At 47.5% G+C, this 26,479-nt stretch overlaps 1 protein-coding gene and 1 long non-coding RNA gene across 3 annotated transcripts in view; both read left to right on the top strand.

Annotated features, from left to right (window-relative positions):
• SMOX (spermine oxidase) overlaps positions 1 to 18,703 on the top strand; it is a 52,693-nt gene extending 33,990 nt beyond the window's left edge. For both annotated transcript variants that reach the window (XM_059845435.1, XM_059845434.1), the window contains exons 4-7: positions 6,962 to 7,139; positions 9,946 to 10,641; positions 16,780 to 16,940; positions 18,226 to 18,703. In XM_059845435.1, the coding sequence (XP_059701418.1) occupies positions 6,962 to 7,139; positions 9,946 to 10,641; positions 16,780 to 16,940; positions 18,226 to 18,363 (1,173 nt within the window). In that variant the 3' untranslated portion in view covers positions 18,364 to 18,703. The remainder of the gene's footprint in view (positions 1 to 6,961; positions 7,140 to 9,945; positions 10,642 to 16,779; positions 16,941 to 18,225) is intronic.
• A 1,802-nt stretch (positions 18,704 to 20,505) lies between these two features.
• Positions 20,506 to 24,789, top strand: LOC132326781 (uncharacterized). The gene is made up of 3 exons (XR_009486339.1): positions 20,506 to 20,628; positions 23,048 to 23,251; positions 24,036 to 24,789. It is a non-coding gene; the product is annotated as an uncharacterized LOC132326781 (long non-coding RNA).
• Positions 24,790 to 26,479: the final 1,690 nt, after the last annotated feature.

The raw sequence follows: 26,479 nt of genomic DNA, 5'->3' as shown, positions 1-26,479 counted from the left end.
TTTCTTTTAAAGGGGAGAGAAAGGGGCAGCCAGTGACATGAGAGAACAGCACATTAAAAGTTAATCTTCTTTACACAACACCTAATTAGCTTATCATTGCCACGGGATATCTTTATCACTAGGAGACAGAAAAGGCTTTCACATTTGTGGCTTGTAAAAATGTCTGCAGCCACTCGTGGTGATAAAAAATACTTGAGGGACAGCTGGAGCCAAGCAGGGGACATCAGCCAGCCCCTTAATTGCTCTTGCTGGGAGGGGCTTTCTCTGCCTTCCTCCAAAGCCTGCTGGAATTTCTTGCAGGAGTAGCTCATGGTTTTGTGGAGCTGCTTGTCTCAGCCTCTTCGGGGTGCCAGGCTGGAGGATCTGTACTGGTTTGAGGCTTTTGGCTGTGGTTTATTCCCTGCTCTGCCTGGGAAAAGTGGGAATTCAGGCAAGCTATGTGATCTCATAAAGATACCCAGTCAAAATGGCTGTAAGAAGTACGAGTGCCCTGGAGGGAGGGCAGCCAGGAGCAGATGTGTGGCTTTGGGGACATTTTCCTCCGGCATAAAGTGCAGGGGGTGTTCCACACATGCTGAGTGTGGCAGGGGTGTTTCTGGTTTGTGTTTTGGAGTGTCCCCCACTTCCCCAGCATTACTGTGAGAGTGCTGAGAACCTGGCACAGGGTGCCCAGAGAAGCTGTGGCTGCCCCTGGATCCCTGGAAGTGCCCAAGGCCAGGTTGGAAGGGGCTTGGATCAGTTTGGTTTAATGGAAGATGTCCCTGTCCGTGGCAGGGCAGTTGGAACAATACAATCCTCCACGTCCCTTCCAACCCAACCATTCTGTGATTCTGTGAGGGGGTTTTTGCTTGTTCATTAGAGGTTTTTCAATTTTTTTTTTTTGGTCAAAGCTCTGTTGCTTTAACTGGTGGTGAAATGAATACTGGGGAGGAACAGCAAGAATTTTCAGTTCTGCATCTCTGGTTTTTTTTTTTTGGGAGGCAGGTTTTGTGATTGGTGTTGTTAAAGCATTTTGAAGTTGTCCAGGATAAAAAGTCATCATCCAGATCACTAAATCCTGAGGTCAGGATCTTCCCTTGTCTCACAGGAACTCCCAGGCCTTTCTCAGGTTTTTATTAGCAATCCCACCATCATGTCATCTCATCCCTTCAGAGGAGGCTGAGATAGCAAAGGCTGTGACACACCCTGTCCTGAGCAGAAAAGAAAGAACCCCCCCACAAAACAGCCAGCAGCCCATGATGGATGCAAAGCCTAATCAGGGATGCAGGTCTGGCATGAACAGTGGAAAATGTATCCCTGAATGAGCAGGGCTGAATTTGTCACCCTTCCAACGGGCTGCCCTCCGTGCACAGCTCCCCCTCACTCACACCCTGCCTGGCTTTCCCTGCAGCTGCTGCTGGGGCTCCAGCCTGTGCCTTCAGCTCTTCTCCAGCTGGGTCTCTCTAGCCCCAGGTATCTTGTCATCTGGACACCAAATTCTAGGGAATTCAGAGTGCATTGGGGTCTCCCTTGAGTTTCACTGGGCCATGGGGAGTCTCTGAAACTGCATTTTAGCAAGGCATGGTTTCTCTGTGCTGAATTTTCCTGGAGTGAAAGGCAAAGCACCCCTGTACCTCCAGAGCTTTGCCTCACTAATTCATCTGGAAAGTCCTTAGGCTTTTTCCAGGCACTGATCCAATCCTTTTTGGCTGGCTTCTTCTACCTCAATACAAGTTTTGCTACATTTTTGTTTGCAGTAGCCTGAATTTTTAATAGCTGTAGGGATGTCTCACAGGAGCCTTTATTTGGTTACGAGGAAATGGAGCAGTCAGACTGCTTGAGGACTGCTCAGCTCTTCATTTCTCCAGCAGAAAGTTCCTTGGCTGTTGCCCTGCACTGGGGTCAGTCAGGATTTGTCACGAGATTGACTTAGGTGACCTGAATTCTCCTTGTGGAAGCAGGGCAGTGCCTTCAAGGAAGGTCTCCAGTCCTGCAGAGCATCCACCTGGATTTCCAACCACACATTACCAAGGGAAGCACCCTGAGACAGGGCAGGACTTTCAGGATTGTCCTTCTTAGACCCTGTGCTGTGTGAGACTGGCACTGCTCAGGGTCCTTGTCACTCCATTTGGTCAGTCTCCAGAAGGAAAGAGGCACCAGCACAGGGAGGTTCCCCAGGGTGTGATGCCCACATCCTGTATTTGTCATCTTCCCACCTTCCTCTCCATTCCTTCTAGGATAACTGGGGCAATCCTGGGGCTGGGAGAGGAGTTTGGTTCTTCTTGCTTATCTGTATCTCTGTCTTGCTACATCTGTATGACTCTCAGGAAAATGACCACAGGGACCTCTGAGGGTAACGTCTGCACCTTTGGGGTCTGTGTGTGTGATCAGCTCCTCAGAAAATGTGAACAGGGACAATTTATCTCAGAATTGTTCCTCTGTCCCTGCCAAGTCCTCATTTCCCTTTCCAGAGAGGTGTTTAAAGCCGATTCCCAGGTATCAGTGAGAAGTGGGAAGTGGTGAGCTGGACGGGTTAAATGCAGCCGAAAAATCACAGTCCATCATTGCCTGATTTAGAAGTGCCTGCTTTTACTTCAGCTTTTCAGCAAGGATGTGGTCCCTAAAGAGCTGCTTCCCAGGAACCCTCCCTTTAACAATCAGCTAATTAATGGCCTTGTTATCTGTCAGCTTTCTCCTGTGTGCTGCAGCAGCTTCTGGGGGAGGGCTGCAGCCAAAGAATGACAACGTTTTTCATCCTCCACACCCCCACCCCATGCTGGGCTTCCTGCCATCCCCAATTAAGCTCCAGTGCCTTGCCTTGCAGTTATCATGGACAGCAGGACCAAAGGGCCACCGAGAGTCACCGTTCCCTCCCTGCCTCTATTGCACTGACAGATGTCTGGCCTGGGAACAGCACAGCCCTATCTCCATCAGGGCTTTTTACTGGACAGGGATTAAGTCACGGCATTTTTTAAGCCAAGTGAGCAAAAGACAATGCTGGGCATCGTCAGCGGTGCTGACAGGAAGGAGTGTGGATGGGGATGTGCTTTCCTGACCTCCTTCAGTGAGGAGAAACTTCTTTATTTAGCTTTGTTCTTCCTAAGAAACTGCTTTTTCCTGTGGTGGAGGAGCACGTAGGTAGTAAATAAACACGTGGAGGAGGAAGCCTGTAGGTAACAGAGGGGACATCCCTGCTGGAATCCACGTTCCTTGCACAGACCCGGGTTGTGGGATGCCCCAGAGCTGGTCAGAAAGAAGACAGAAGATGAAGTGAAACTGTTTTAGGACTGTGGACATTCAGTTAACTCATTTTAATTTCTTACCTTCAACCCCTTCTGTCTTGCAGACCCAGGGAGCTGGGGTTGTTCAGCATGGAGAAGAGAAGGCTCCAGGGAGACCTTCCAGCATCTTCCAGGGCCTGAGGGGCTCCAAGAGAGCTGTAGAGGGACTTTGGACAAGGGATGGAATGACAGGACAAGGGGGAATGACTTCCCCCTGCTAGAAGGGGTTAGATGGGATATTGGAAATGGTGGTGAGGCCCTGGAATGGATTTTCCCAGAGAAGCTGTGGCTGCCCCTGGATCCCTGGAAGTGTCCAAGACCAGGTTGGATGGGGCTTGGAGCAACCAGGGCTAGTGGAAGGTGTCCCTGCCCATGGCAGGGGGTGGGACTGGATGGGCTTTAAGGTCCCTTCCCACCCAACCATTCCATGATTCTCTGAATTCCCTGGAGGATTGTGCATAAGCCTTCAGAATGAGGGAAGGAAGAATGCTTAGAATGAATGGTTACTTGAGATCTCTCTTTTTTCAGTCAGGCTTCCAGTGACACTTGTTCTGTCCCAGCCCAGGGGAACTTTAGAGTGAGAAATGTTTAGGTCATCCTGCTGGGGTGTGAGATTGCCAGTGGTAAGAGATGGGAGTTGATGCAGTCTGTCCTTTGGTTTTGCTCCCTGCTTGTATCAGATTTATGATAATAGAAAAGCAAAGGTTGGCTGGACTGTCTGTGGTGTAACTCTCCTTGCTGGACATGGACTCTGGTTTGGATGCAGGGAGATTTTATAGGGTTAACTAGAATATCAAAATCTTTCAGTTCATCCTGCTGTTACCTTTCCTCAGGATCTTTGAGGGAAAGCCTATTCCTACTCTCTCAGGAACCCTGCTGCTGCAATGCTGAAATGATGGGAGGCGTATGGGTTTTCAGATATCACAAGTGCCTGTTCCCAGTGACCCCAGGGGTGGTCCCTTAGGAATGACAATGCTTTCCCCATCTGGGAAGGGAATTCCTGGATAATTCCAACTCCAGACAGCACAATTTTCCTCCTGCTTCATTGGAAATCTACCTTAAATGAGGTGTCCTAGTGAAGCTTTTCCATAGCTTCTTACACAGGATGTGTTTGCTGCTCATGTTCATTGAAACATACATTTCAAGCATCTTTTGCATTCATTTATTCTGACCATATATCTCTCAATGTAGGATCTGCTGTTGTTTCTCCTTTTGCTTCTTGCCTACAACAGCTTTGCCTCCTGTTCTTCCTCAGATGGTTCAGCCCCCCCGAGAATCAGAACATCCTGAGTTGGAAGTGATGTAGGAGGATCATCAAGTTCAGCTCCTGGGCCTGCACAGGAAAATCCCCAAAGTCACACCTTGTGTCTGTGTTCTCCAAATGCTTCTTGAACTTGAAAAGCAAGGAAATAACAGGAGAAATAAGAAATCCTGGTGGGGTTAAACTTACCTGCTGTCTGATCAATGAGATGGCACCTCCAGGAAAGACTTTCCCTGATGGTTACAGCACAGAGAACTTGTGCCTTCCTTCTCTGCTCCCTGTGGGGCAGTGAAGAATATAATGGTTAACAAAAACATAGTCAGGCTCACTTCTCCTATGGGCTAAGTGGTGACTTGGTTTTAGCAGGGCTTTGCTTGTCCTGTGAGTTTGTTATCTGCTTACAGAGCTCAATCAGCTTATGAAAGCCGAGCTGATTGTGCTGACGCAAGGTCTGTGCAGCCCAGACCTGCTGCAAGTGCTTGAGGCCTCAGAAATCCAGGGACCTGAGAACCAGGGGATGCTGGAGCTGCCAAAGTTTCCTTTGCTGAAAGCCTTTGTTTCATACAGGACATTGGGCCCCACCTTTCTTGTCTGGGAATCTCCTTGGAATGGCCATGTCCCAGGCAGTGTCTGCAATTCTCTTCTGTCTTTACCAGTCCCAGTCATTTTCCTTGTGGTTGTTTCTTCTCTGTTTTTATCATTTATTTCACCCCCCTTTTTTTGGTCATTCTTTCATTTATTTTCTTCAGTTTCCTCCTCATCCCTTCTCTGTCAACTCACCTTCCTCCATTTGCTCACAGACCTCCTCTCTCACTCCTACCACTGCAATGTGTTTGTCCTCCTCCCTTTCCTCCTCTTCCCTCTATTTTGCCTCCTCAATTTCACTTTATTCCTAAAACCCAAGATAAAGTCAAGCTCTTGGGGAAAACTGGAGTGGGAAGAACATAAACCATAGTGGATTAGTGCTATCAGCAGGGAATGGAAAGCTCCAGGAGCTTTTTGAAGGCAAGGCTGCCACAGTTTTTTACCAGCTTTGTACCAGATATTTACTGTAGCTTTCAACTTCTTGACATATCCAAATCATCTGTCTCCAAAAAATGATCATAAAGTGTAATCAAACCATCTTTGACAGGAAAAACTCCCCAAACAGAGATGTAAGAGTATTGTTCACCCTGTGGCATGATGTGAATGAGAAGGGGACACATTCTGGACAAACAACTCATTAATGGGATGTGCTGCATTTCTGAGAGGCATCTCTTGAAAGCTTTCCTGTGTTAAAAGATTCCTCTTGAGGTTTTTTTTTCTTCTATAAAAAGGAAGAGCAATGATGCAATTGGAGGCTCTTGGCAATATTGTAGATGGAAATATAAGTTTTTCCAGACAGCCACAAGCAGAAGGCTGATGTGGATGGTGTTTCCTTGCCTTTTATGTAGCTTGTATGGAAAACTGGGGTTAAAAACCACCAGGAATATCTTGAAAGAAGAACAATTTGTTACAAGGGATTTTTACTGTGGCTCCTGGTGAGGGGCTCTAGAGATGTCACTGTTTTCCATGGATTTCTGCCTGTCCTGTGCTCAAGTAAAATGTGTGTGCATATAGAATTCCTCTGCTGTTTGTTGCTTCCTGATTTCATGGGATGTTGGAATCCAAAATGCAGGGAGTTCTCAGAACTGTAAGCCAAAGCTTAGAATTGAACACAGGATTTGATCTGAGACCTTGGAAAAGGCTTCCAAACTTAAGCACTCGAAGCGAGAATGTGGATTTATAGTTTAAAGCAGAAGTGAAAAAGAGGAAAGTTTAGAGTTTTAAAATTTAGGATATAGAAAAAAATAAAAGTAGTTACACAGGTAAACAAGAAGTTTAGAATACAGTACTCTAGGTTTATATATCATAACATATTAACTAGGGAAGCTTACACTGTAGCATAAGTCCATAAAACTAAATATTTAGGATTAGGTCAAAAACATAAATATCTTTATTAACAGTGTTTTATTAATCTATAAATCCTTAAAAGGTCTTATAACTAGAGGTCTTGTGGCCTTCTAAACCATGCAGTAAAGGTGTGAGCCAAGCTTACCCATCCTATCTATGCAGAATATAAGAAAAATAAATCACATAATCTAAAAAACTCAAAAATCCCATTTCTAACTCATTCAAAATTCCTTCAAAAATTCCCATAAATGGGATAACAGAAAAACAACTGTGAAACTGAATTCACCCACTCTGGTGGATTCCTTCTAAATAATAGAGAGGATGGAAGGGCTGGTGTCAACCTGGGATTGCACCTGGGACACAGAGTTAGGAGAAGAGCCGGTGCTTTTTATCAGATGTGAGGAAGGACGTGGCTTCTGCTGGGAGGAGGAGGTGAATGTGCTGGGTTGGGACAGCTGAAGGAGCATCCTGCTGGATGATCCCATCCCTGTGTCCTGTCTCTGGCCAGGTCTATAACCTGACTCAGGAGTTCTTCCAACGAGGTAAACCAGTCAATGCTGAGAGCCAGAACAGCGTGGGCGTTTTCACACGGGACGTCGTGCGCAAACGCGTCAAGGCCGACCCGGATGACACGGAGGCCGTCAAGAGGCTGAAACTGGCCATGATCCAGCAGTACCTGAAGGTAGGTGTGCACATCATTGGGGTGTTTTGTTTTTGGAGCAAATAAATCCCCAACCTCAGGCAGCTGGCTGAGCCCTGCCCAGCCCTGGAAATTGCTTTCTGTGCTCTCTTGCAGTTTGTGTTTCTGTTGACAACTTTCCCTTCTGATGCAGGTCCAAAGACAGTGGCCTGCAAGGAATAATGCCTTTACTCTTTTTTTTTTCCTTACCTTAAAACCCCAGTTGTCTTAATAGAAGAGGCTTTCCTAGGCCTTGTTAAATGTTCTGGTGCGATTTAGTTTTTTTCTGCCATCTGAAGCTACTCTATTGTCAGGTTCTTTTAGTAATATCTTATCTTGTGACTTACACCTGCACTCTCTGATCCTGCCTGAGTGTTTTTTACCTCTCAGAGACCAGAAGAAATGTAACTTTGATGCTAGTAATTTGCTGAAGAAATCCCAATAAAGCATTTTGAAGGTAAAGCTATAAAATCCAAGATAGACTGTATAAAACCAGCTTTCCACATGGCTTCCATAGTTCTTTTTATCTCCTTGGTGCCTTGGCTAAATGAGTTCTCTGTGGGATGAGGACTTAATATGCTGCATCAAGCACTCCATGAGTAAAGTGTATCAGTCATTTTTATTTCAATTAGAATGACTTAAAAGCTTCTGAAATGAGGCAGGGGAGGCAAGCAGCACTTTGTCATGTGTTCACTGTTTTCAGGTGGGAAGCTAAACCAAAGAGGAATAAACACCTAAAGAGTCTTGCAGGAAATTTGAGATAAAGCTGAGGTTTGAACCCTGGTGTCCTGAGCCTGATATCTCAGCATCCTCACCCAAAACCTTTTCTCACAGGGTGTCTCCACAGCTGCCATGTAAAGCTCAGTTATTCATTGTGTTAGCCATCTAGCAGCACCCATGCAGACAGGGTTAAGTCATTGGATACAGCTCTGGGTTTCCTGGTGGTTTTTCCTGTGCTTGCTCCGGGCTGCCACAGTCAGAGCTGTTTCTGCAAGTCTTGCAAATCCCTTCTCATGCAAATAACTGAGAACAACAAAGCTTCTCATACTTTAGACTATCAGATGACAGAGTGGGGATTAACCTGTCTTTGGTTAGAGTCTTGGTAGTTGCTTGTTTTTCCCCCCTGGCATTTTGCCTTCGAGGTTGAAAGAATCCAACAGCCACCAGTGTTTAACTTCATAGTGAGGAGTGTCCTGTTGGAGCATCCAGGCAGGGTGAGGATCCTGCTGTGTGCCACAGCATTTTGTGTTGTGTCACCCTGGGGGAGGTCTGGGATGTGCTTGGGTAGGGTGGAACTGCATCACAGTCCAAAGATGGGTCTACACTCAGTCCCCACTGGAGTCCTCAGGCAGTGACCAGGACAGGGAAGGCACCTGTTGGTCCCTGCAGGCACAAGAGCAGCCTGGGAGCTGCTGGTACACCCCGACTTGTTGGCTTTGTCCCAGCACAGAGATTCCTGCCCTGTGCCAGGGTGCTCCACAGGGAGAAGGTCTAGGCTTGTCAGGCTTCCAAGCACAGTCATTAAAGTGTGGAAAGGTCTGGAAAATAGGTCAAAGGTTGAGGCAAGGAATTGTAATATTCCTTAAAATGCTTAGAGAATTACAGTGTGCAAGTGATTGTGACTCCGGTGATGTGAAGATTTTAAGATCACTGTGTCCCGTGCATCAGGATTATCATTAGAAGCTTATCACAAGACAGGCCAAACATCCTGCCTTTGTTCCAGGGATTGTTGGGAGCTGCAGCTATGCTTAATACTCCTACAAACATTAACCAACAGGTTAATGGATCTAAAGCTGTGGTAATCACATCAAACACACGTGGCTCACATCTTGGCATTTCCCTTTTCCGTCTCCTTGGGTTCCTCCTGTGCTGGGTCCTCTCACCTCTGGCAGATTGTTAGCTGGCTGATTGCTGACTGTTTGACAGCATGCTGAAAGCTGCAGACAGCACAAAGAGCTGCCAGAAGTTTTTTGTGGCTCCTCGTGGGAACATTTATTAGCGTTGGAATGAGCCTCTGATTAACGCAGCTCCAGGTTCTGCTGTAGTAGCACCAGGCAGCAGGTCCTGGCCACTGCAGAGGGTTTTAAAGGATGGAAACCAGAACTTTAACCCAGAATTGTGCAGAAGCAAAGACATCACGGAATTAGAGATTCACAGAATGGTTTGGGTTGGAAGGGACCATCCAGTTCCATCCCCTGCCGTGGGCAGGGCACGTTCTACTATCCCAGGTTGCTCCAAGTCCCATCCAACCTGCCTTGAAAACACTTCCAGGGATCCAGGGGCAGCCAGAGCTCCTCTGGGCACCCTGTGCCAGGGCCTCACCACCTTTACAAGGAAGAATTTATTCCTCAAATCTGATTTAATTCGACCATAGTTTAAAGACATAATTCTTTCTCCTGTCACTCGATGGCCTTGTTCAAAGTCCCTCTCCAGCTCTTTTGTAGCACCTTTAGGTACTGAAAGATGTCAGGAGGTCTTGCTAGAGCTTTCTCTTCTCCAGGCTGAACAGCCCCAGCTCTCAATTTGTCTTCAGATCAGAGGAGCTCCAGCCCTCTGGTCTCTGAACTCTGAATGATGCGACTCCAACTCTTTACCATGACAAAATGGTTTCTCTGGTTGCAAGAAAGGCTAAGGTGTGATTTTTGTCAGATCCTATGGCCAAGCACTTCTTTACTAGCAAAACTAATCTGGTTTCACAGTGGGATTCATCACTCTCATCTCATGCAGCTCCTTTGTGCCCTTGCAGAGCTGTGCAGTGGCTAAAGGAGTTGCTCTGTGGCAATGTTGCTTTTGTGTTGCTTTTCCTTAGGTAGAGAGTTGTGAGAGCAGCTCCCACAGCATGGATGAAGTGTCGCTGAGTGAATTTGGGGAATGGACCGAAATCCCCGGGGCTCATCACGTCATTCCTTGTGGTTTCATTAAAATCGTGGAGATCCTGGCCCGCTCCATTCCCAAGTCTGTCATTCAGCTCCGCAAGCCGGTCAAGTGCATCCACTGGAACCAGTCGGTCAGCAAGGAGATTGAGAGGGTGGCTGACCACAACAGTGACCTCCCCGAGGAGAACAAGGGCTCCAATGTCTTCGTAGAGTGCGAGGACTGTGAGTTCATCCCAGCTGACCACGTCATTGTGACTGTGTCCCTGGGAGTCTTGAAAAAGCGCCACGAGAGCCTGTTCCATCCCCGCCTGCCTGAGGAGAAGGTGATGGCCATTGAGAAACTGGGGATCAATACCACTGACAAGATCTTCCTGGAGTTTGAAGAGCCTTTCTGGAGCTCTGAGTGCAACAGCATCCAGTTTGTCTGGGAAGACGAGGCGGAGAGCGAGAGCTTGACTTATCCTGAGGAGCTGTGGTACAAGAAGATCTGCAGCTTTGATGTGCTGTACCCACCCGAGAGGTATGGCCACGTCCTCAGTGGCTGGATCTGTGGAGAAGAGGCTTTGATTATGGAGAAATGTGATGATGAAACTGTGGCAGAAACCTGCACCGAAATGCTACGTAAATTTACAGGTCAGCTGTGCTCTGGTGGGAGAGGGAGCGTGGGGCTGGGGAATCAAATAACCACAAGGAAGGAAATGCTTTAAAGTCATTTTTAGTTCTTTGGCATTTTGTGTCCCTTTGAATGTGCGTGTGCTTCCAGCATAGCTCCTGCTTGGGTGTGCCTGAGAGCTATTTATACAGAGGGGCTGATAAACCGGCTCAGGAAGTGATGGGCAGAAGTGCTGGAGGATTCCACATCCTCTGCTTTGTTGAATCACAAATAACTCCTCAGCAGCTGAAGCTGTCGGGCTCTGAGGGCTGATCTCAGCTGTGGAGAGCAGCATGGCCCCTTCAGAAATTGAACCTGTTTAGATCAGCTAAGGTGTGGTTGAATCACCCCCCTGACTTCCATTCAGTATCAGATCGATGGAAATAATCTCCAAGACCTAAATTTCAAAAAATTCATAGATCTTGAGAGTTCCCATTTTCTGGGTGCATCACTGAAACCTTCCTGGACTTCACAGATTTCATGTGCTGGGATCAAACATCACTTTAAGGGCAGCAGTTGGACTGAGGCAAACTTTTCAGTGTATTACACTGAGAAAATCCAAATGAGATCACTTAAAGCAATAACACTTGGATGCCGGGCTTCAGTTTGTCCACAGTCACTTCTCTAGAGGTCACACACCTTCCCAGGAAAGGGGTTTTTTGTATCTTTGGCATCCTCTGATGGGAGACACTGTGCAAGTGCAGGTGTAAAGTAGTAACACTGAAAGAAATAGTGGTGGAATTAATTGCAGTTTTGAAATAAGGGTTTTGAATTGATACAGAATTGCAAGCAGTTATAAGAGGAGTCTCCTCCAAGATTAGATGTACTTTATGCTATTTTAGAGATGGCTCTTGTGATTAAATGATTTATGTCTTCCTGCTAGCTGGTGTTAGCCCAATCTCAGCACTCAGGGGGTTTCCAACCTTACCTCTTGTCCATGGAGCTCCAGCTAACTGGAGACATTTGCCTTCACAAGTGCAGCTTTCTTCTGTCCTGACTGACCATTTGCTACCAACAATATGGAGATCCAGAGAGTCACAGAATCACAGAATATCCTCAGTTGGAAGGGACCCATCAGGATCACCTGTCCGGCTGCTGGCCCTGCACAGGACACTCCAACAATCCCTTTGTGCCTCAGAGCATTGTCCAAATGCTTCTTGAGCTCAGTCAGGCTTGGTGCTGTGACCATTCCTTATGGAGTCTGTTCCAGCACCTCTGGGTGAAGAACCCTTTTCCTGAAAGGGCCCTGGAATTTGAGGACTTTCTGCAGAGCTCACTACGACCAAAAGAGGTTTTACCACTCTCTGCAGGAGCTGTAGGGTAGAGACTCTGCATTCAAAAGCTCTGATTCAGTGCCCAAGCTTTCATCCTTGTTTCAGCTGTGCCTCCTGAGCTGGTGGTGCTTGGGGGTGTTTCGTGTCCCCATGTCCTGTGTCACAGCAGTCCCCATGTGTCATCTTTCCCCTGACCCCAGCAGGGAACTGCTGCTCTACCCAGGCTTAGCAGGAGGCTCTTCTCTCACAGGCCAAGTTGTTGCAGTGCTGAATGTACAAACAACCTTATTTCTTGCAGCTTTTCTTGCTTAAGGCCTATTAAAAAAAAAATAACACCCACTTCAAGGCCTATTTCTTGCTTAAGGCCTATTAAAAAAAAAATCCAACACCCACTTCAATCCATCAGTGGGAATTTGGCTGTTTGGGTCTGTTGTAGTTTGGCAGGTGGGAGTTTGCTCTCCCTCTTCCTTCTTGGGCTTTTTCACAGTTACTGTTTACATGTGTTGGACGTTCCTCTCTTCTCAGCATGGAAATATGTGGCTCTGGGCCCTGGGTGTGTGCTGCAGTTGCTGTTCCAGCTGATGCTGCACCTGGTCACTGTCCATCAGGCTCTTCCACACAGCTAATCCCAGGTTATCTCTCCTTGGAGAATTCCAGACTGGATTTACCAGGGCCTTGCCCTGAAATGAGCATTTTGTGCATCAGCTGAGAAGTGGCTTTGCAGCTGCTCAAAACTGTGAGAGGAAAACCTGCTCTTGGAGCACCCATTACCCAACATGACCTGTTCCACTTTCTGCCCCCAGTCCCCTTGTTGGTAGAAAACTTTTTCACAGCTCTTGCAGGATTCCCTGGCTAAGGGAGCTGGTTTTATCCTGTTTCCCTTGCTCCTGTTTTCCTCAGAGGTTCCCAGAAGGAGCAATACCTCAGGGCTGATCTGGGCCAGGTGCCAGGCTGGCTGAAATAACAGAAGTGCAGCTCCCTTCTCTGTGCAGCTCCCTTCTTCCCTGCTGATCTGTTCCAGGGGGAGTGTGAGAGGGAGTTAGATCAGCAGCCCATGATACACCTACAGCCACTTCTGAGCACAGCTACACTCCTCTGGTCCAATTAGCACCCAGCTTTGAAAGCCTTTCCCACCACTCAGGTTCACACAGGTCAGCTAACCAAGTTAGGAAACTAGTCCTGCCAGGATCCTGAGCTCCTTGGAGAGCCTGGATCTTCCATAAGGCAGCTCAGATCTTCCACACCTCACCTGGTGCTCTGTGACATCTTCTGAAGCAGCTTTTCTCTACTGAGTATAGAGGGAGCCTTATATTCAGTCATGAAGCAGATACCTTGAGCCTTTTAATGTTCCCTTTGCCTTTCATGTGCTGGGTATGAAATGCCCCATGCTCTTATTCTTCTGAGACAGAATTCATACATTACCAGGTAGGTTCCCATTTTTCACTGTGTTTTCCCAGTCTGTTGCTCATGGTGGCCTTTCCTTTGGCTTCAGAGTATGTTATACCAGTTTTAAGTGAAATCCATTCTTTTAGGCTCACACTGAGAATCTCTCTGAGAACTGACCTTGAATTTTCCTCTCAGGTCGGTGTTGGGGATTATCTGGCTTTGCTGTGAAAAGCTCTGAGGATTGTTCTAAGAACCACCAGCAATTACTGCTTTTCACAACTGGATGGTGAAAAGCAGTGTCCTCCAAATCTGATTAAATGGAATACCTCTGAGCAATTAGGAGCCTTGCTCTGTCTTCTTTGTTGGATAAGCTCCTAAAATAGGAAGCCAGAGGCCCCCTGCTGAAGGGATCACTGGAGCCTGGCAGGCTGCAGCTGGAGATGCCCTGAGTTTTCCTCCCTGACCTCCAGCTATTTCTCTGGAGGGGAACAGATCTGTTTTGGGTTCTGCATCACAGCTCCCAGTCCCATGTGGGTGTCTGGGGTAGCCACTCTGGTGGTTGTAGTCACTGGTATGGGGGGAGTACCACAGATCTCCCTTGGTGGAATCACATCCTGCTCTCAGGTAGGCAAATAAACTTGGGTGCCTTAATTTGGATTGGTGAGTTGATTTTATGGTAATTCAGTCAGCCCCATAACCAATAAACCTTTGTATCCACACCTCCCAGGAGCTGAAGAAAAATGGGATTGTGTGAGGCACAGGGAGTTGTCTTCCATGGCTTCAAAAGCAGAAATCTATGGCTTGAAGATATGTGCCTTCCTGTTTAAGTGAAGGCCAACATCCTTTCTTTAGCCATTTAATCTCTTTGGATAGTGGAAACGGAGAAGTTTCCACACCTGTGTTGTTACTTTTATCTGTAAGCAAAGGCTGTTTACCCTGTTTAAAAGCAGAATGAGAAAGTCCAGTGAAGTATGTTCCTTGAAGGACTGTAGCTCTCATTCTTTGTAGTTTCTATCTTCAAACAACAGCTCAGAATCAGAGTTTGTGCTACGTGCTCCTGTCTGACCTTCAACCAAACCCCCCTCTGGGTCTCCTGATTTTCCTCTTAGAAGCAGCTGCTTGCATTAAAAGGTGCAGAATTGCAGAGTGCAGGGGCACAGTTGCTGCACAGTGGACACTTGGGTCTTGCTACCGTGGCCTCATGTGCTGGAGACCCTGGAAGGAGCTCATGTGGATGGATGTGGGTATGGAAACATGCACCAGCTCTGGAAGAGGCACCACCAGGCCAGTGCAGAGACTCCTTTTATCTGAAAACTCCTAGTGTGCTGGTTTTGTGCAGTGCAGTGGGATGGGTGGCTGCCTTGGCCCTGCTTGGGGAGTGTTCTCTGACAGCTTCCATGGTGTGTTCCCCTGGGCTTTCCCACAGCCCTCAAAAATAAAACATGATAACTTATTTCCTTGACACATTTGAGAGCTCCCAGTTCTCAAACTCCCTTGGGCTTTCCACTTCCAGGCATTTCTGCTTTGAAGAGTCTTGCAGGAACATATTTTAGAGGCCTTTGTTATGCAAAGCTCTTGCTCCTGAAACAACATTGCTTTGTAGGATGTGTTTTGTTTGTGGGATATATTTATTTGCTAGTCTGTGCCATATTTTGATCTGGGCCCTGGTTTTAAAGTGTTCACAGAGTACTCTGGGCAGGCCATCCTCTGCTTTCTTCCAGCCCCTTATTCCATAGCTCTGGCTGACAAGATACTCCTGACAGCAGAAGCTGAACCAGGACCTGCTCTTGATTTTAAGGAATTGAAGGCACAGCTAAATAATAGTTCATGAAAGCTAAATAATGCAGTGCCTAAGCAGGGTTTACATTTGGGTGTCTCCCTCTACACTGGGATGAAGAAAGTAGGGGAATTTGGCTTGTCTCATGGCAGGCTGAACATCTTGAGTTGTCACAGAGTCAGGGTCTGAAGCAGGCATAGGATGTGAACATCTCAAAACTCCTACTTCTTGTGCTGACTGTCTTCTGGAATCACAGAATTACTTGAGTTGGAAAAGCTCTTTAAGATCATCAATCCCAACCATTCCCCCAGCACTGCCAAGGCCACCACTGACACATGTCCCCAGGTGCCACATCCACATGGCTTTTAAATCCTTCCAGAGGTGGTGACTCCGTCACTGGGCAGCTCTGGCAGGGCTCAACAACCTTTTCCATGAAGAATCATAGAATGGTTTGGGTTGGAAGGGACCTTAATGATCATACAGTTCCAGTCCCCTTGCTGTGGAAGATTTGAACTCAACCCAAGTAGCTGAACCTTGCCTGGTATGTGATGTTGCCTCAAGGGTGGATCTTGGCTCCTGCAGAGGGAATTTCTCTTCCCTAGAATTCTCCATGTCTCTCTGTTCCTCTCCTGCCATGCCAGGTATGATCATGGAATTCCAGCAAAAGCAGTGACACTGAGATGGTCCAAAACCAGCCCAGCAAGAGGATCTCCAAAGTGGGACTCTCCCTCTTTGTACATGAGGCTCTTGTGCCACCAGCTGGTGGCTGCAGTCCTGGATCTCGTGTTCTCCAATGTCTTTGGGATGGGAACAGTGGCTGATGATGACCCTGTTGTGGGTCCATTCTTCACCTCTAGGTCCTACATCCTCTTAGCAGTGGAAATCCTACAGCGATCTAGAAATCCTGCTTCCAGCTTCAAAAGCCTTCTTTCCATGCCTTGTGCATTAAATAAATAGAGTCTTCTGGATTTTAGCTTCATTTGGGGGGGCAGCTGTATGGGAAGCTGTTGGAATGAGTTAATACTTGCTTAGAGAACTTCCTGACAGGTTTTTCAATACCCCCACATAATGAAGATTTGCCTTCTTTTCTCTTTGGAGACTCATCTCTCTCACAAGGCTACCTAAACATCCAGTTTAGACTGGGCACTCAAATACTTAAATTTTGATGAGATCAATCATATGCTTGATTATCACCAGGTCCCCACTGCAAATGTGACCAGAAGATGCTTTGTATTTCCAAACCAGGCTGTGTCCAAGGTTCCCTGAAGCTCCCCAGTGTTTTAGGAACCTAAAAATTTTAATGCTCCTTTCCAAAACAAATCACAGAATCATTTAAATAGGAAAAGATCTCCAGGGTCATGGAGTCCAACCTGTGGCCAGTTCCTCACCTTATCAAGCAGGCCAGGGCACTTAATGCCTCATCCACCTGTTCCTTGGACACCTCCAGGGGTGGGGACTTCTCCAACACCCTGGAAGATGGAAGAGCTGAGATGGAAAGGGAGGCAATTTCTGTTATATAAAGAGTTAAAACTCAGTGATGGAAGAGACATCTGGTCTGGGGACTCTGCTAGGATGGATGTTGAATAAATAAGATGGAATCCCTGGCACCCACACCTTGCTCAGACACTTCCCTCTTTCCTCTTGGACACAGTCTGACTTTTTGCCTTCCTCTTTCCACCCAGGGAATCCAAACATTCCGAAACCTCGCCGGATCCTGCGGTCCTCCTGGGGCAGCAATCCCCACTTCCGTGGATCCTACTCCTACACCCAGGTTGGGTCTAGTGGGGCCGACGTGGAGAAACTGGCAAAACCACTGCCTTATGCTGAGAGCTCCAAATCTCCTGTGAGTATGGCCCAGATGGGGCCTGGGGCAATAAAACTGATGTGACACTGGGCAGCAGCTTTTTGGGGAGGGAGGTTGGAACAGAAAATCCCTGCTTTGGCATCTAGTAGTGTGTTTCCCCCTTTTTATTTTGTACAAATGATGTGTGTAGGATTTTACCTCTTTAACGTTTGGAATGCCAACGTTTCAGGGATTCCCTCATCTCTCCCTGAATTCATCAAGAGCTGCTCATGTGTGTGACTTTTGGAATTGTGATATTGTCATTTAATGACCATCAGCCCTATTGTCCAGTTCAGAATTCCTCAGGGAAGCACGTGCTAATTTGTTTCAAAGATCATTATTATGATGATCATGCTAAGGTCTAGGTCTGAATGTGTCAGGGGTGCATATTAGGAAATCTTTCCGTGCTGGCAGTGCAGGCTGAGGGAGGCCCAGTCCTTGGCAGGGGATGATGAGTTTTCTCCCCAGGCACTGCCTTGGCTTTCTGAATTTAGCAAGGAGAGCTGGAGCACACATGGAGGTGGTTACACAGCTCAGGAACACATTAAGCCAAACTCACCCCATCACTCAGGGTTATGTGTCCAAATCCAAAGGCTGACAAAAATGCAACATTCAAGCAGCTGCCCAGTCCATTTCCTCCACCACAGCCTGGCCTTGAAATAATTTTATTCACTGCAGAAATCTACTTAAGAAAACCCAGAAGGAGCTTTAGGAATCTTTCTGTTTAGCTCCCAGGAAAATCCTCCCAGAAATTCCTGCCTCAAATCTGAGTTGTAGTTCTAGCAAACACCTCACTATTGGTATAAGAGATACAATGCTGTTTCACACCCTCTGGGTTTTGAGACTTGGCTGTTATTCTTCTGAAGTTGCTGTCCAGAAGAAAAATTCCCTTAATGCCTAAAAGGCTGAAGTGTAATTTAGGGCAGCAAAGGGAGGAGATGGTACTGAGCAGGTGCTCTGTGCTTCCTGCAGGTTTGTTAAGGTTTTTGGAACTGGTATCTTGTGGTGCATCTTGTGGGGGTTTTGAGAGCCAGCACTCCAAAACAGATGAAAGCCCCTGGATCCCTGGAAGTGCCCCAGGCCAGGTTGGAGAGGCTTGGAGCAATCTGGGATAGAGGAAATTGTCCTTGCCCATGGCAGGGGGGTGGCACTGGATGATCTTTCAGGTCCCTTCCAACTCCAGCCATCCTGTGTGGGAGGGCACAGAAAGTTTATCTCCTGTTATCCTCCCAGCTGCTCCCCAGTGATCTGTGCTGATCTGTGCCCCTTGTGCTGTGCCCTGCAGCCCATGCAGGTGATGTTTTCGGGGGAGGCCACTCACAGGAAGTATTACTCCACGACCCACGGTGCTGTGCTCTCGGGGCAGAGGGAGGCTGCTCGGCTCATCGAGATGTACCAGGACCTGCTGCAGTGCCCAACCTGAGGAGCCCTGCCTGACCACCACCACCACCTCCCACATCCTCCTGCAGCTGTGTGGAGGGGTTCTCTTTTATTTCAGTTCGCAGTAGAAAGCCTTCTATCTTTTCTATTAAAAAAATAAAAAAATAAAAAGCTCTAATTGTTAAAAAAATGTTAGTCATCAATAGCTTCATTTCCATGTGCTGTATTGTTAACAGGGAAGGGTGCTCCTTTTGGTCTGGTAAACTGTTTCTCTGTCACTTTAATTCTAATTTCACTTTTGGTGCCTATCATGTTCGTTTTGTTTCTTTTTTCTTTCTGTATTGTAAGTGCCTTCTATACTAAAATAAATGTTGTAATAAAAAGACTGGGTGCTGTGGTACTTCCTGGACACTTCACTTGGTAACTTCAACTCTTTTAAAATTCAACATCACAAAAATAGGCTTTTTTTTTCCTCTTCCTATAAAATTTGGAGTAGGAGGAAAACAGGTTGAAAATAGGTCAGAAACACATTACACAAATGGTGTTTGTATGGAATAATCTCTCCAAACTGGAGATTTCCTCTGCCAGCAATACAACCCTGACCAAAAAGGGTCTGGTTAGGGCAGAGCTGCCAGCACTGTGGTCAGTGTGGTCACTGCTCCACGGCTGGCAGAGCTCATGGAGCGTTTGGACAATGCTCTCAGGATTCTTGGGATGCCCTGTGCAGGGCCAGGAGGGGGATTTGATGATTCTTGTGGGTCCCTCCCAACTCAGGGTATTCTTTTGTTACCTTATGGTTGTGTAACAGGAGCACTCACCCCATCCAAGCAGCCCCTGGACTGTGCAGATGTGTGCCACTAAGTCCAGATGTTTGTGACTCCCAAGGTTTTGTCTGCTCCATGTGGAAATTGCCCTCAGGAATGAGAAAAAAAAACCCTTTTTTTTTTTTTTTAACTTCCTCAGAGAGATAAATCATGTGTTTCTTTAAAGTCAAGTGAACACAATGAGCCATCAGCATAGTTTAAAGATATCTAAACAGTTTCCAAAAATAAGAGTTTTCAGGGTGAAGACCATGGGCATTTAGCCACTGCCTTATCTCCCTGCATTCCTTTTCTCCATCTGGCTGGCTGCTGGCCTGAGCTGCATGAGAGGAGTGAGGGATGTGTCTGCTTTGGCATCTGCTGCCCCATGTGAAGCCTCCCTTCCCTCTGTGTGTGTGGGGTGGGAGCTGTGCTGATAAATGAGTTACAGAGGGGAGGAAAAGGGACAGAGAGAGGGAAAAATCTCCCTCCAGAGGGTGAGTCAGTGCATCTCAAGATAAATGTCTGCAGAGGAGGCACCAACTCTATCTGGTTCTCTCCAAGTTCAGCTGAGCTTTGCTGATTCCCAGCTGTAGTGTGGAGGTGGGATGCCTTCCTGGCTGCTGGAGAGCTGGGAAGGATGGTGGTATGTTGAATTTATTGCTGTTTTTCTCCCATTTTTATCTCTTTTCATGCTGTTACTGAGTTGAGAAGGAGTTGGGCTGAGGGCAGCACACTTGATTGAAGAGAGATAAAAACTCTGCCCAGCTTCAATCACTCAGAGGTCAGGCTCAAGGAACCAGAGCTGATTTCCCAGCAGCCAGATCTGTTGCAAAGTGGAATCTGAGGAGAAAACCAAATCCCTTGGGCAGATGAGCCTATGACACAGGAAGAAACAAGGAGTTGCTTTTTCTCTTCAGTGAAGAAATTTAGGAAGAAATTCTCAGTGAGTGGGTGGTCAGACCCTTGAAGGGGCTGCCCAGGGAGGTGGTGGAGTCCCCAAGGAACACTCAGTGCTCTGGGCTGGGTGACAAGCTGGGGATCAGTCAAAGGCTGGACTTGTGGCCTGGGATGTCTTTTCCAACCTAAATGATGCTGTGGTTCCTGTGGCTTCTTTATCATGGGACATCCAAGGAAAGCTGCTGTGCTGGTGGCCAGAGTTTGAGAGCTCCTTTTTCTGCTCTGTGCAGATGGGATGATGATGGTGTCTGGCTTTGCTGAGCAGGGATCTGGGTCAGGCCAATCCCCCTCACTCCTCTGCTGCCATCACTCACCAGCAATCCAGCCTTTAAAATGATGCTCATGTTCCAGAGACACTAAATTTAGCAGCTGTTTACTCAGAGGTATTTAAAATTAGCAGCAAAGGCCACCCTGAGCACGTGACAAGGAGAGGTGCTGTCACCACGGGGCTCTGTGACCCTCCACACTGCTCTTCAAGACCTGTGGCATCTTCATTCCAAGAGCTCAGTGATGAAAGTTGGTGGAAAGCAGATGGAGGTGCTGGGAAGGTAAGAGGCACCTAATTACTCAGAATTAATTAGGGATTGCTCCTCCTGGCTGGCTGTGTGGGGAGGGCAGCAGGGTGCTGGCAGAGGTGGGGCTCCAAACCCCCCTGGGTGGTGGTGCCAGGGAGAAATGGGCATGGCTGTCCCTGGCTGCCCCTTTCCTGGGTGACCCAGGAAAAATCATCCAGAAAATTTTATTCAGAAAATTATTATTAAGGAAAATTTCATTATGGAAAGGGTTGTCCAGCCCTGGCACAGCTGCCCAGGGTGTTGTTGGTGGTGTCCCTGTCCGTGGAGGGATTTAAAAGCCATGTGGATGTGGCACTTGGGGACATTTGTGGTGTTGGCAGTGCTGGGGGAATGGTTAAACTCAATGGTCTCAGAATTTCCCAACCCAAACAATTGTGTGGTTCTGCTCCTTGAACTCTGTGTCACTGTAGGACACCAAATAACACAACGTGGACACTGCTCTTCCCAGGTGAAAAGAGAATTTTTAATTTCTGACTCCAGCATTTATAGATTTCCAAAAGTGACAGTGGATTGCAGGGTGACAGTGCCACCTCTCCAATGACACTGGACAAACCAACCATCAAATTTCTCCTCCTCCATAAAAGAATGCAAAACAATGTTATTGACATAAAGTGTGTGAGAAAGTTCATTACAAGAATGTAAACGTCGGAAGACTTAAAAAATCAGGGCTACAGCAAAAAATGCGTTAAAAAGAGGTTTTTCTACAAAAGCTGGAGAGGATGCTCAGGAGAGTGGTGGAATTACGGAGCAGGTTCTGGCTTCTCCCTTCACACCCCTCCTTGCCCAAATCCGGTGTGAGCAGAGACCCCCGTTAGTGTCACCGTGTGGCCAATCCCAGAATCACGGAATGAAGGTTGGGAAACACGGAATTGTTTGGGAAACAGCTCTGAGCTCTCATCCAGCCTGGCTGGTGGCACGAAGTGACCTGTGGCTGTCCATGCACAGAGGGGACCATCAGGACTCTGCAGCAGCACATTTAAGGCCTCCAGCAGGATCTTTTGGCACAGGGCTGTGGATATTTGCAGAATTTAGCCCTTTCCCCCTGACAGGAGTGTCCCAGGATCCTTACTGGGCTCTGAATTGTACAAATGGGCACCAGCCAGGCTTTATTTCATAATCAGAATCACCTGATTCTGATTTTATAATCAGTGGATTCTGATTGTAAAATAAAGGATGGGGCTCAGTGCCCAGGGAATTCCCCTGGTGCTGATCTATCTGCAAACACAGACCCAGAGCAGAGAAGGAGACTGGGAGCCACGGGGAGATCCTGAGACAAAGCCAGTGGAACAGCAGTGCTGGCAGTGAGTGGGTCTGGAACTGCAGGGATGGAAAAGCTGGGTTCTGGCTCTGAACTTGGAAGGGTTGGATATTTTCTCCTCCTGAGGTGAGACCACTGAGTTCTCCGTGGTGCAGGGTCCGGAGCAGCTTCTGCAAGCTGGGCACATCCCGGGAAAGGTGATTTTGTGCTGCCATCTCGTGGCACTAAAATATTCTCTAGAAACAGTAAGAATTGGACACTTCCCAGGAAATACCTGCACACTGACACACGAGGATGTGAGGGAAGAGCGGTGGGAGCCCCGAGGGGTGAGCACAGACATGATCCTTTAGCAGTGGGTTCTGTTTCCATTCCTGGAGCGCTCTGGAGTGGCTGAGATATCCCTGCAGGGCTGGCAGGAGCTGTGGAAGGTGGATGGAAGAAGCTGGATGATCTCCCAGCTCAAAGAGCTCACCTGTGAGAGGTTTTGGCCACCCTGCAGCCTCCCAGGACACCCAGAGCCCAGGGTTTGGTGTCTGGCTGGCTCAGGAGCCTCCCACCCCCCAGGGAATTCAGGAGTCCCTTTGGAGAAATAACTGATTAATCAGGTCCTGTGTGAGATCCTGCTGTGATATGGAGGATTTCTCTCAGTTTCAGGGATGTAGAGTAATGGAATGTTTTGGGTTGGGAGGGACTTTAAGGCTTGTTCCACCCCCTGCCATGGGCAGGGACACCTTCTGTTGGGACCCTGGGTGCTGAGAATTTCAGACTTTCTGTGCTGCCAGGCTCTGACCCCCAGGAGAGCACTGCAGTGACCTGAGGGCATGGAGAAGACTCCAAAATGGAATGACAAAACTGGGATTGTGGGTGTGGAGTTTGAATAGGAATGTGTAATATCACAGGGTGGAAAACTTCGAGTTTAAGGATTTAGAATGTAGTAATAGATATATAAAGCTAAGATGGAGGTTTTAGGGTGGAGGCTGGTCCTTCTTCTCCACCTTCTTCTCCATGGGTTTGGGTGGTTTTGTGTAATTGGATAAAAGAGTCCACATTGCAGGGCATGGGTGGTTGGTTGTTGTGTTAAAAGTAAAAATAATTTAGGTGTAATTTCCTAATTGGACAGTTTATCCTTAAAAGGGCTTGTGGAGAGAGAGATGGGGCTCCATTTTTACTTAGTTGGAGTGAAGTGCTGCAGAACTCAGGGTCTGTGAGACTGTGACAGAGATAAGAACTGATAAACATCTGAGTCTGAACAGGAAATACCATCTCACACATTTAATCCTGACCCTGACAAGAAAGAAGTTAAGACTCGACAGCCTTCCACTGGACAAAGCACAAGGGGTGAGAAACTGGTGTGAAATGTCTCCAAACAAAGGACTCTGATACCAGCTGCAACCTGATAAATCTGATAGCAGCTACAACCTGATCCAAAGCAAAACCCCCTCCAGAATCCTTTTGTGAAGCACAGGGAGAGATTTCCCAGCCTCAGTTATCCTGGTGGGTTCACAGCAGGTGGTTTGCTGTGAGTGCCTGTAAGATGAGAGACACGAGTGGGAGAACAGCAGGAAAAAAAAAAAAGAAAAATAGGAAAAAAGGAGGAATTATGCTTGGAGAAGGAAGAACAGTGTCTCTTTTCTCATGGGCAGTGTGGCCCTGGCCAGGGTGGCTGCCTGAGGGCCATTTGTCAGGCATTTGGCAACTGAGCACTGCCAAGAGAAAAGACAACAGCAGAGGCAGGGGCTGGAAAAACTGATTTATAAGGAGAGAGATTAAAAAAAAAAAAAATAGTGGAGCTAAATATGTCATGTTTGGCTGGGCAAGGGGTGAGGGTTGAGCTGGTAGATGCCAGGAACTGGGAGGGGATTTGGGATGCTCAGGGGAGGATTTTTGGCTGTTGTGGGTGATGTGGATGGGTGCAGATGCTGGCTTAGCCAGGAGAGAGGGCTCTGACCCATGCTGAGATGGGAACACGGATAACAGCGGGGCTGAGCTCCGAGTCACCAGCTGAGGGCTGCAAATCTCCAGGAAACTCCAGCACAGGGACAGCAAAGCAAACCTTTCCTTCCCTGCCCTGCCTCGCTTCATTTGCAGCACAGCTGCCAACCCTGAATGTCCCTGCTTGCAGGTAACTCCCTTCAAAGTCACAATGGATGCTTCCTTCCTGCTTCAAAATCCAAATGGATGCTTCCTTCCTGACCTGGGGGTGTTTTCAGACCATCTTGGTGACACCTGGATGTGCTCATAAATACAGACAGCAATCTTTGCTTGCTCCTGGCCCTGCTCCTCTTCCTGGGCCACTGGGTTGAATTTTTGTGATGACAAATTTTGAATTTTGAATTTTTGCTCCAGTGTGGTAGGAGCAAAAGATTCCTGCAAAAGCCAGGAATCGTGGAATAGCCTGAGCTGGGACCTACAAGGATCATTGATCCAGCTCCTGGCCCTGCACAGACACCCCAACAATCCCATCCTGTCCCTGGGAGATTGTCCAAATTCTCCTGGAGCTCTGGCAGCATCAGGGCCGTGCCCATTCCCTGGGGAGCCTGGGCAGTGCCCAGCACCCTCTGGGGGAAGAACCTTTCCCTGATATCCAACCTCAACCTCTCCTGGGACAGCTCTGGCCATTCCCTTGGATCCTGGCACTGTCACAGGGAGCAGAGATTGGAGTTGTCCCTGTGCTGTCCCTCAGGAGTAGCTGCAGTCCCCAGTGAGTGCCCCCTCAGTGTCCCCTTCTCCAGACTCCATCCAGTCCTTCCCTGCCACCTTCTCTCATCTGGCCCATTGCTCCCCCTTCCTTGCTCACCTGAGCTCACCTGAACCTCCCTCACACATGGTGGGATGTGAGCTGGCTGTGTCCATCACCTTGTGCTTCCTTGCTGGGACTGGTGTTCCCAGACACCCCAGAGCTCGTGGGGAGGGTGGTGGTTGGTGTTTTCAACCCAGACCTCATGGGGAGGATGGTGGTTGGTGTTTTCAACCCAGAGCTTGAGGGGAGGATGGTGGTTGGTGTTTTCAACCCAGAGCTTGAGGGGAGGATGGTGGTTGGTGTTTTCAACCCAGAGCTTGAGGGGAGGATGGTGGTTGGTGTTTTCAACCCAGACCTCATGGGGAGGATGGTGGTTGGTGTTTTCACCCCAGTGCTCATGGGGAGGATGGTGGTTAGTGTATCAGACACTCCAGACCTCAGGGGGAGGATGGTGGTTGGTGTTTCAGACTCTCCAGAGCTCATGGGGAGGATGGTGGTTGGTGTTTCTGACACTCCAGACCTCATGGGGAGGATGGTGGTTGGTGTTTTCACCCCAGAGCTCATTGAGACGATGGTGTTTGGTGTTTCAGACACTCCAGAGCTCATGGGGGGGATGGTGTTTGGCCTTTCCAGCTGTCCCATGGGGTGGCACAGGGGTGTTTTGGACCCTCTGCAGAGCTGGGGCTGCACTGGGTCGCGGTGCAATTTGCAGTCAGAAAAACGAGCCTGAGCAAGGACCTTGTTTTGGGGTGTCCTCCTTCTTCATCATCAGTTTGCACCCCTTTTTAGGGTGAGCAGGAGAATCATCTCACCTCGGAATCTCTGCTCCTGCATGGATTTCTGCTCTCAGTGTTGTCCTGCTGAGGGACCACAGTCTGGGCAGGGTCCTTGGCTTGGCAGTGGCTTTGTTGATGTGCCCTTGAGATGGTCCATGGACACCTGGATCTCTCTGCCAGCAGAGCCAGAGCCTGAACTGGACATTTTCGGGCAAGGATAGACCCAGAGCCCGTTTTGAAGATGTCTGAGGTGACCACCCCATGTCCTGCCTGTTGGTCCCTGTGCTGGTGGCACCATCCTGCTCCTCCACCTCATTCCACCTCAGCCACACCCTGACACCTTCCTTCTCTGCCCCGGCTTAGGGACAACCTGAGAGCTTTGATCCTTTAATTTCTGCTGCCCTCTGCATTAAAACATCAATTTAATTCCCACAAAGTTCTGACAGGATGGCTGGGGAAGGCAGGGAGATCCTCCATGACTCTTCCATGATGCTGATCCCAAAGAAACCCTTTTGCCTCCACTTTTAAACAACAAAAAAACTCCCCCATCCCTGAAGAACAGCATCATCAAACTGCCTCCTGACACAATTGGCTCTAACTAAATGGACATACTTTAAAGCTTATATGTGGAATTTGAGGTAAAATTTCTGTAGAATATATATATATTTAATATATAAATATATTTTGATCTAAAATATAGACACATTTTAAAGATTATATGTAGAATTTGATGTAAAATTTCTATAGAATACATATAAAATATATAAACATATATATAAATACACTCCTAATGAATATACACACTCATATTTTTGAGTATTTTTGTAGATAAATATATAAATACATTTTGATCTAAAATATAGACACATTTTAAAGATTATATGTAGAATTTGATGTAAAATTTCTATAGAATAAATAAAAATATATATAAACATACATATAAATAACTCCTAATGAATATACACACTTATATTTTTAAGTATTTTTATAGATAAATATATAAATATATTTTGACCTTAAATATAGACACATTTTAAAGATTATATGTAG

This window comes from Haemorhous mexicanus, chromosome 4, assembly GCF_027477595.1.
Source record: "Haemorhous mexicanus isolate bHaeMex1 chromosome 4, bHaeMex1.pri, whole genome shotgun sequence".
Lineage (NCBI taxonomy): Eukaryota > Metazoa > Chordata > Aves > Passeriformes > Fringillidae > Haemorhous > Haemorhous mexicanus.
The sequence above is the reverse complement of the archived record's forward strand: the minus strand, read 5'-3'. Positions and strand labels throughout refer to the sequence as shown.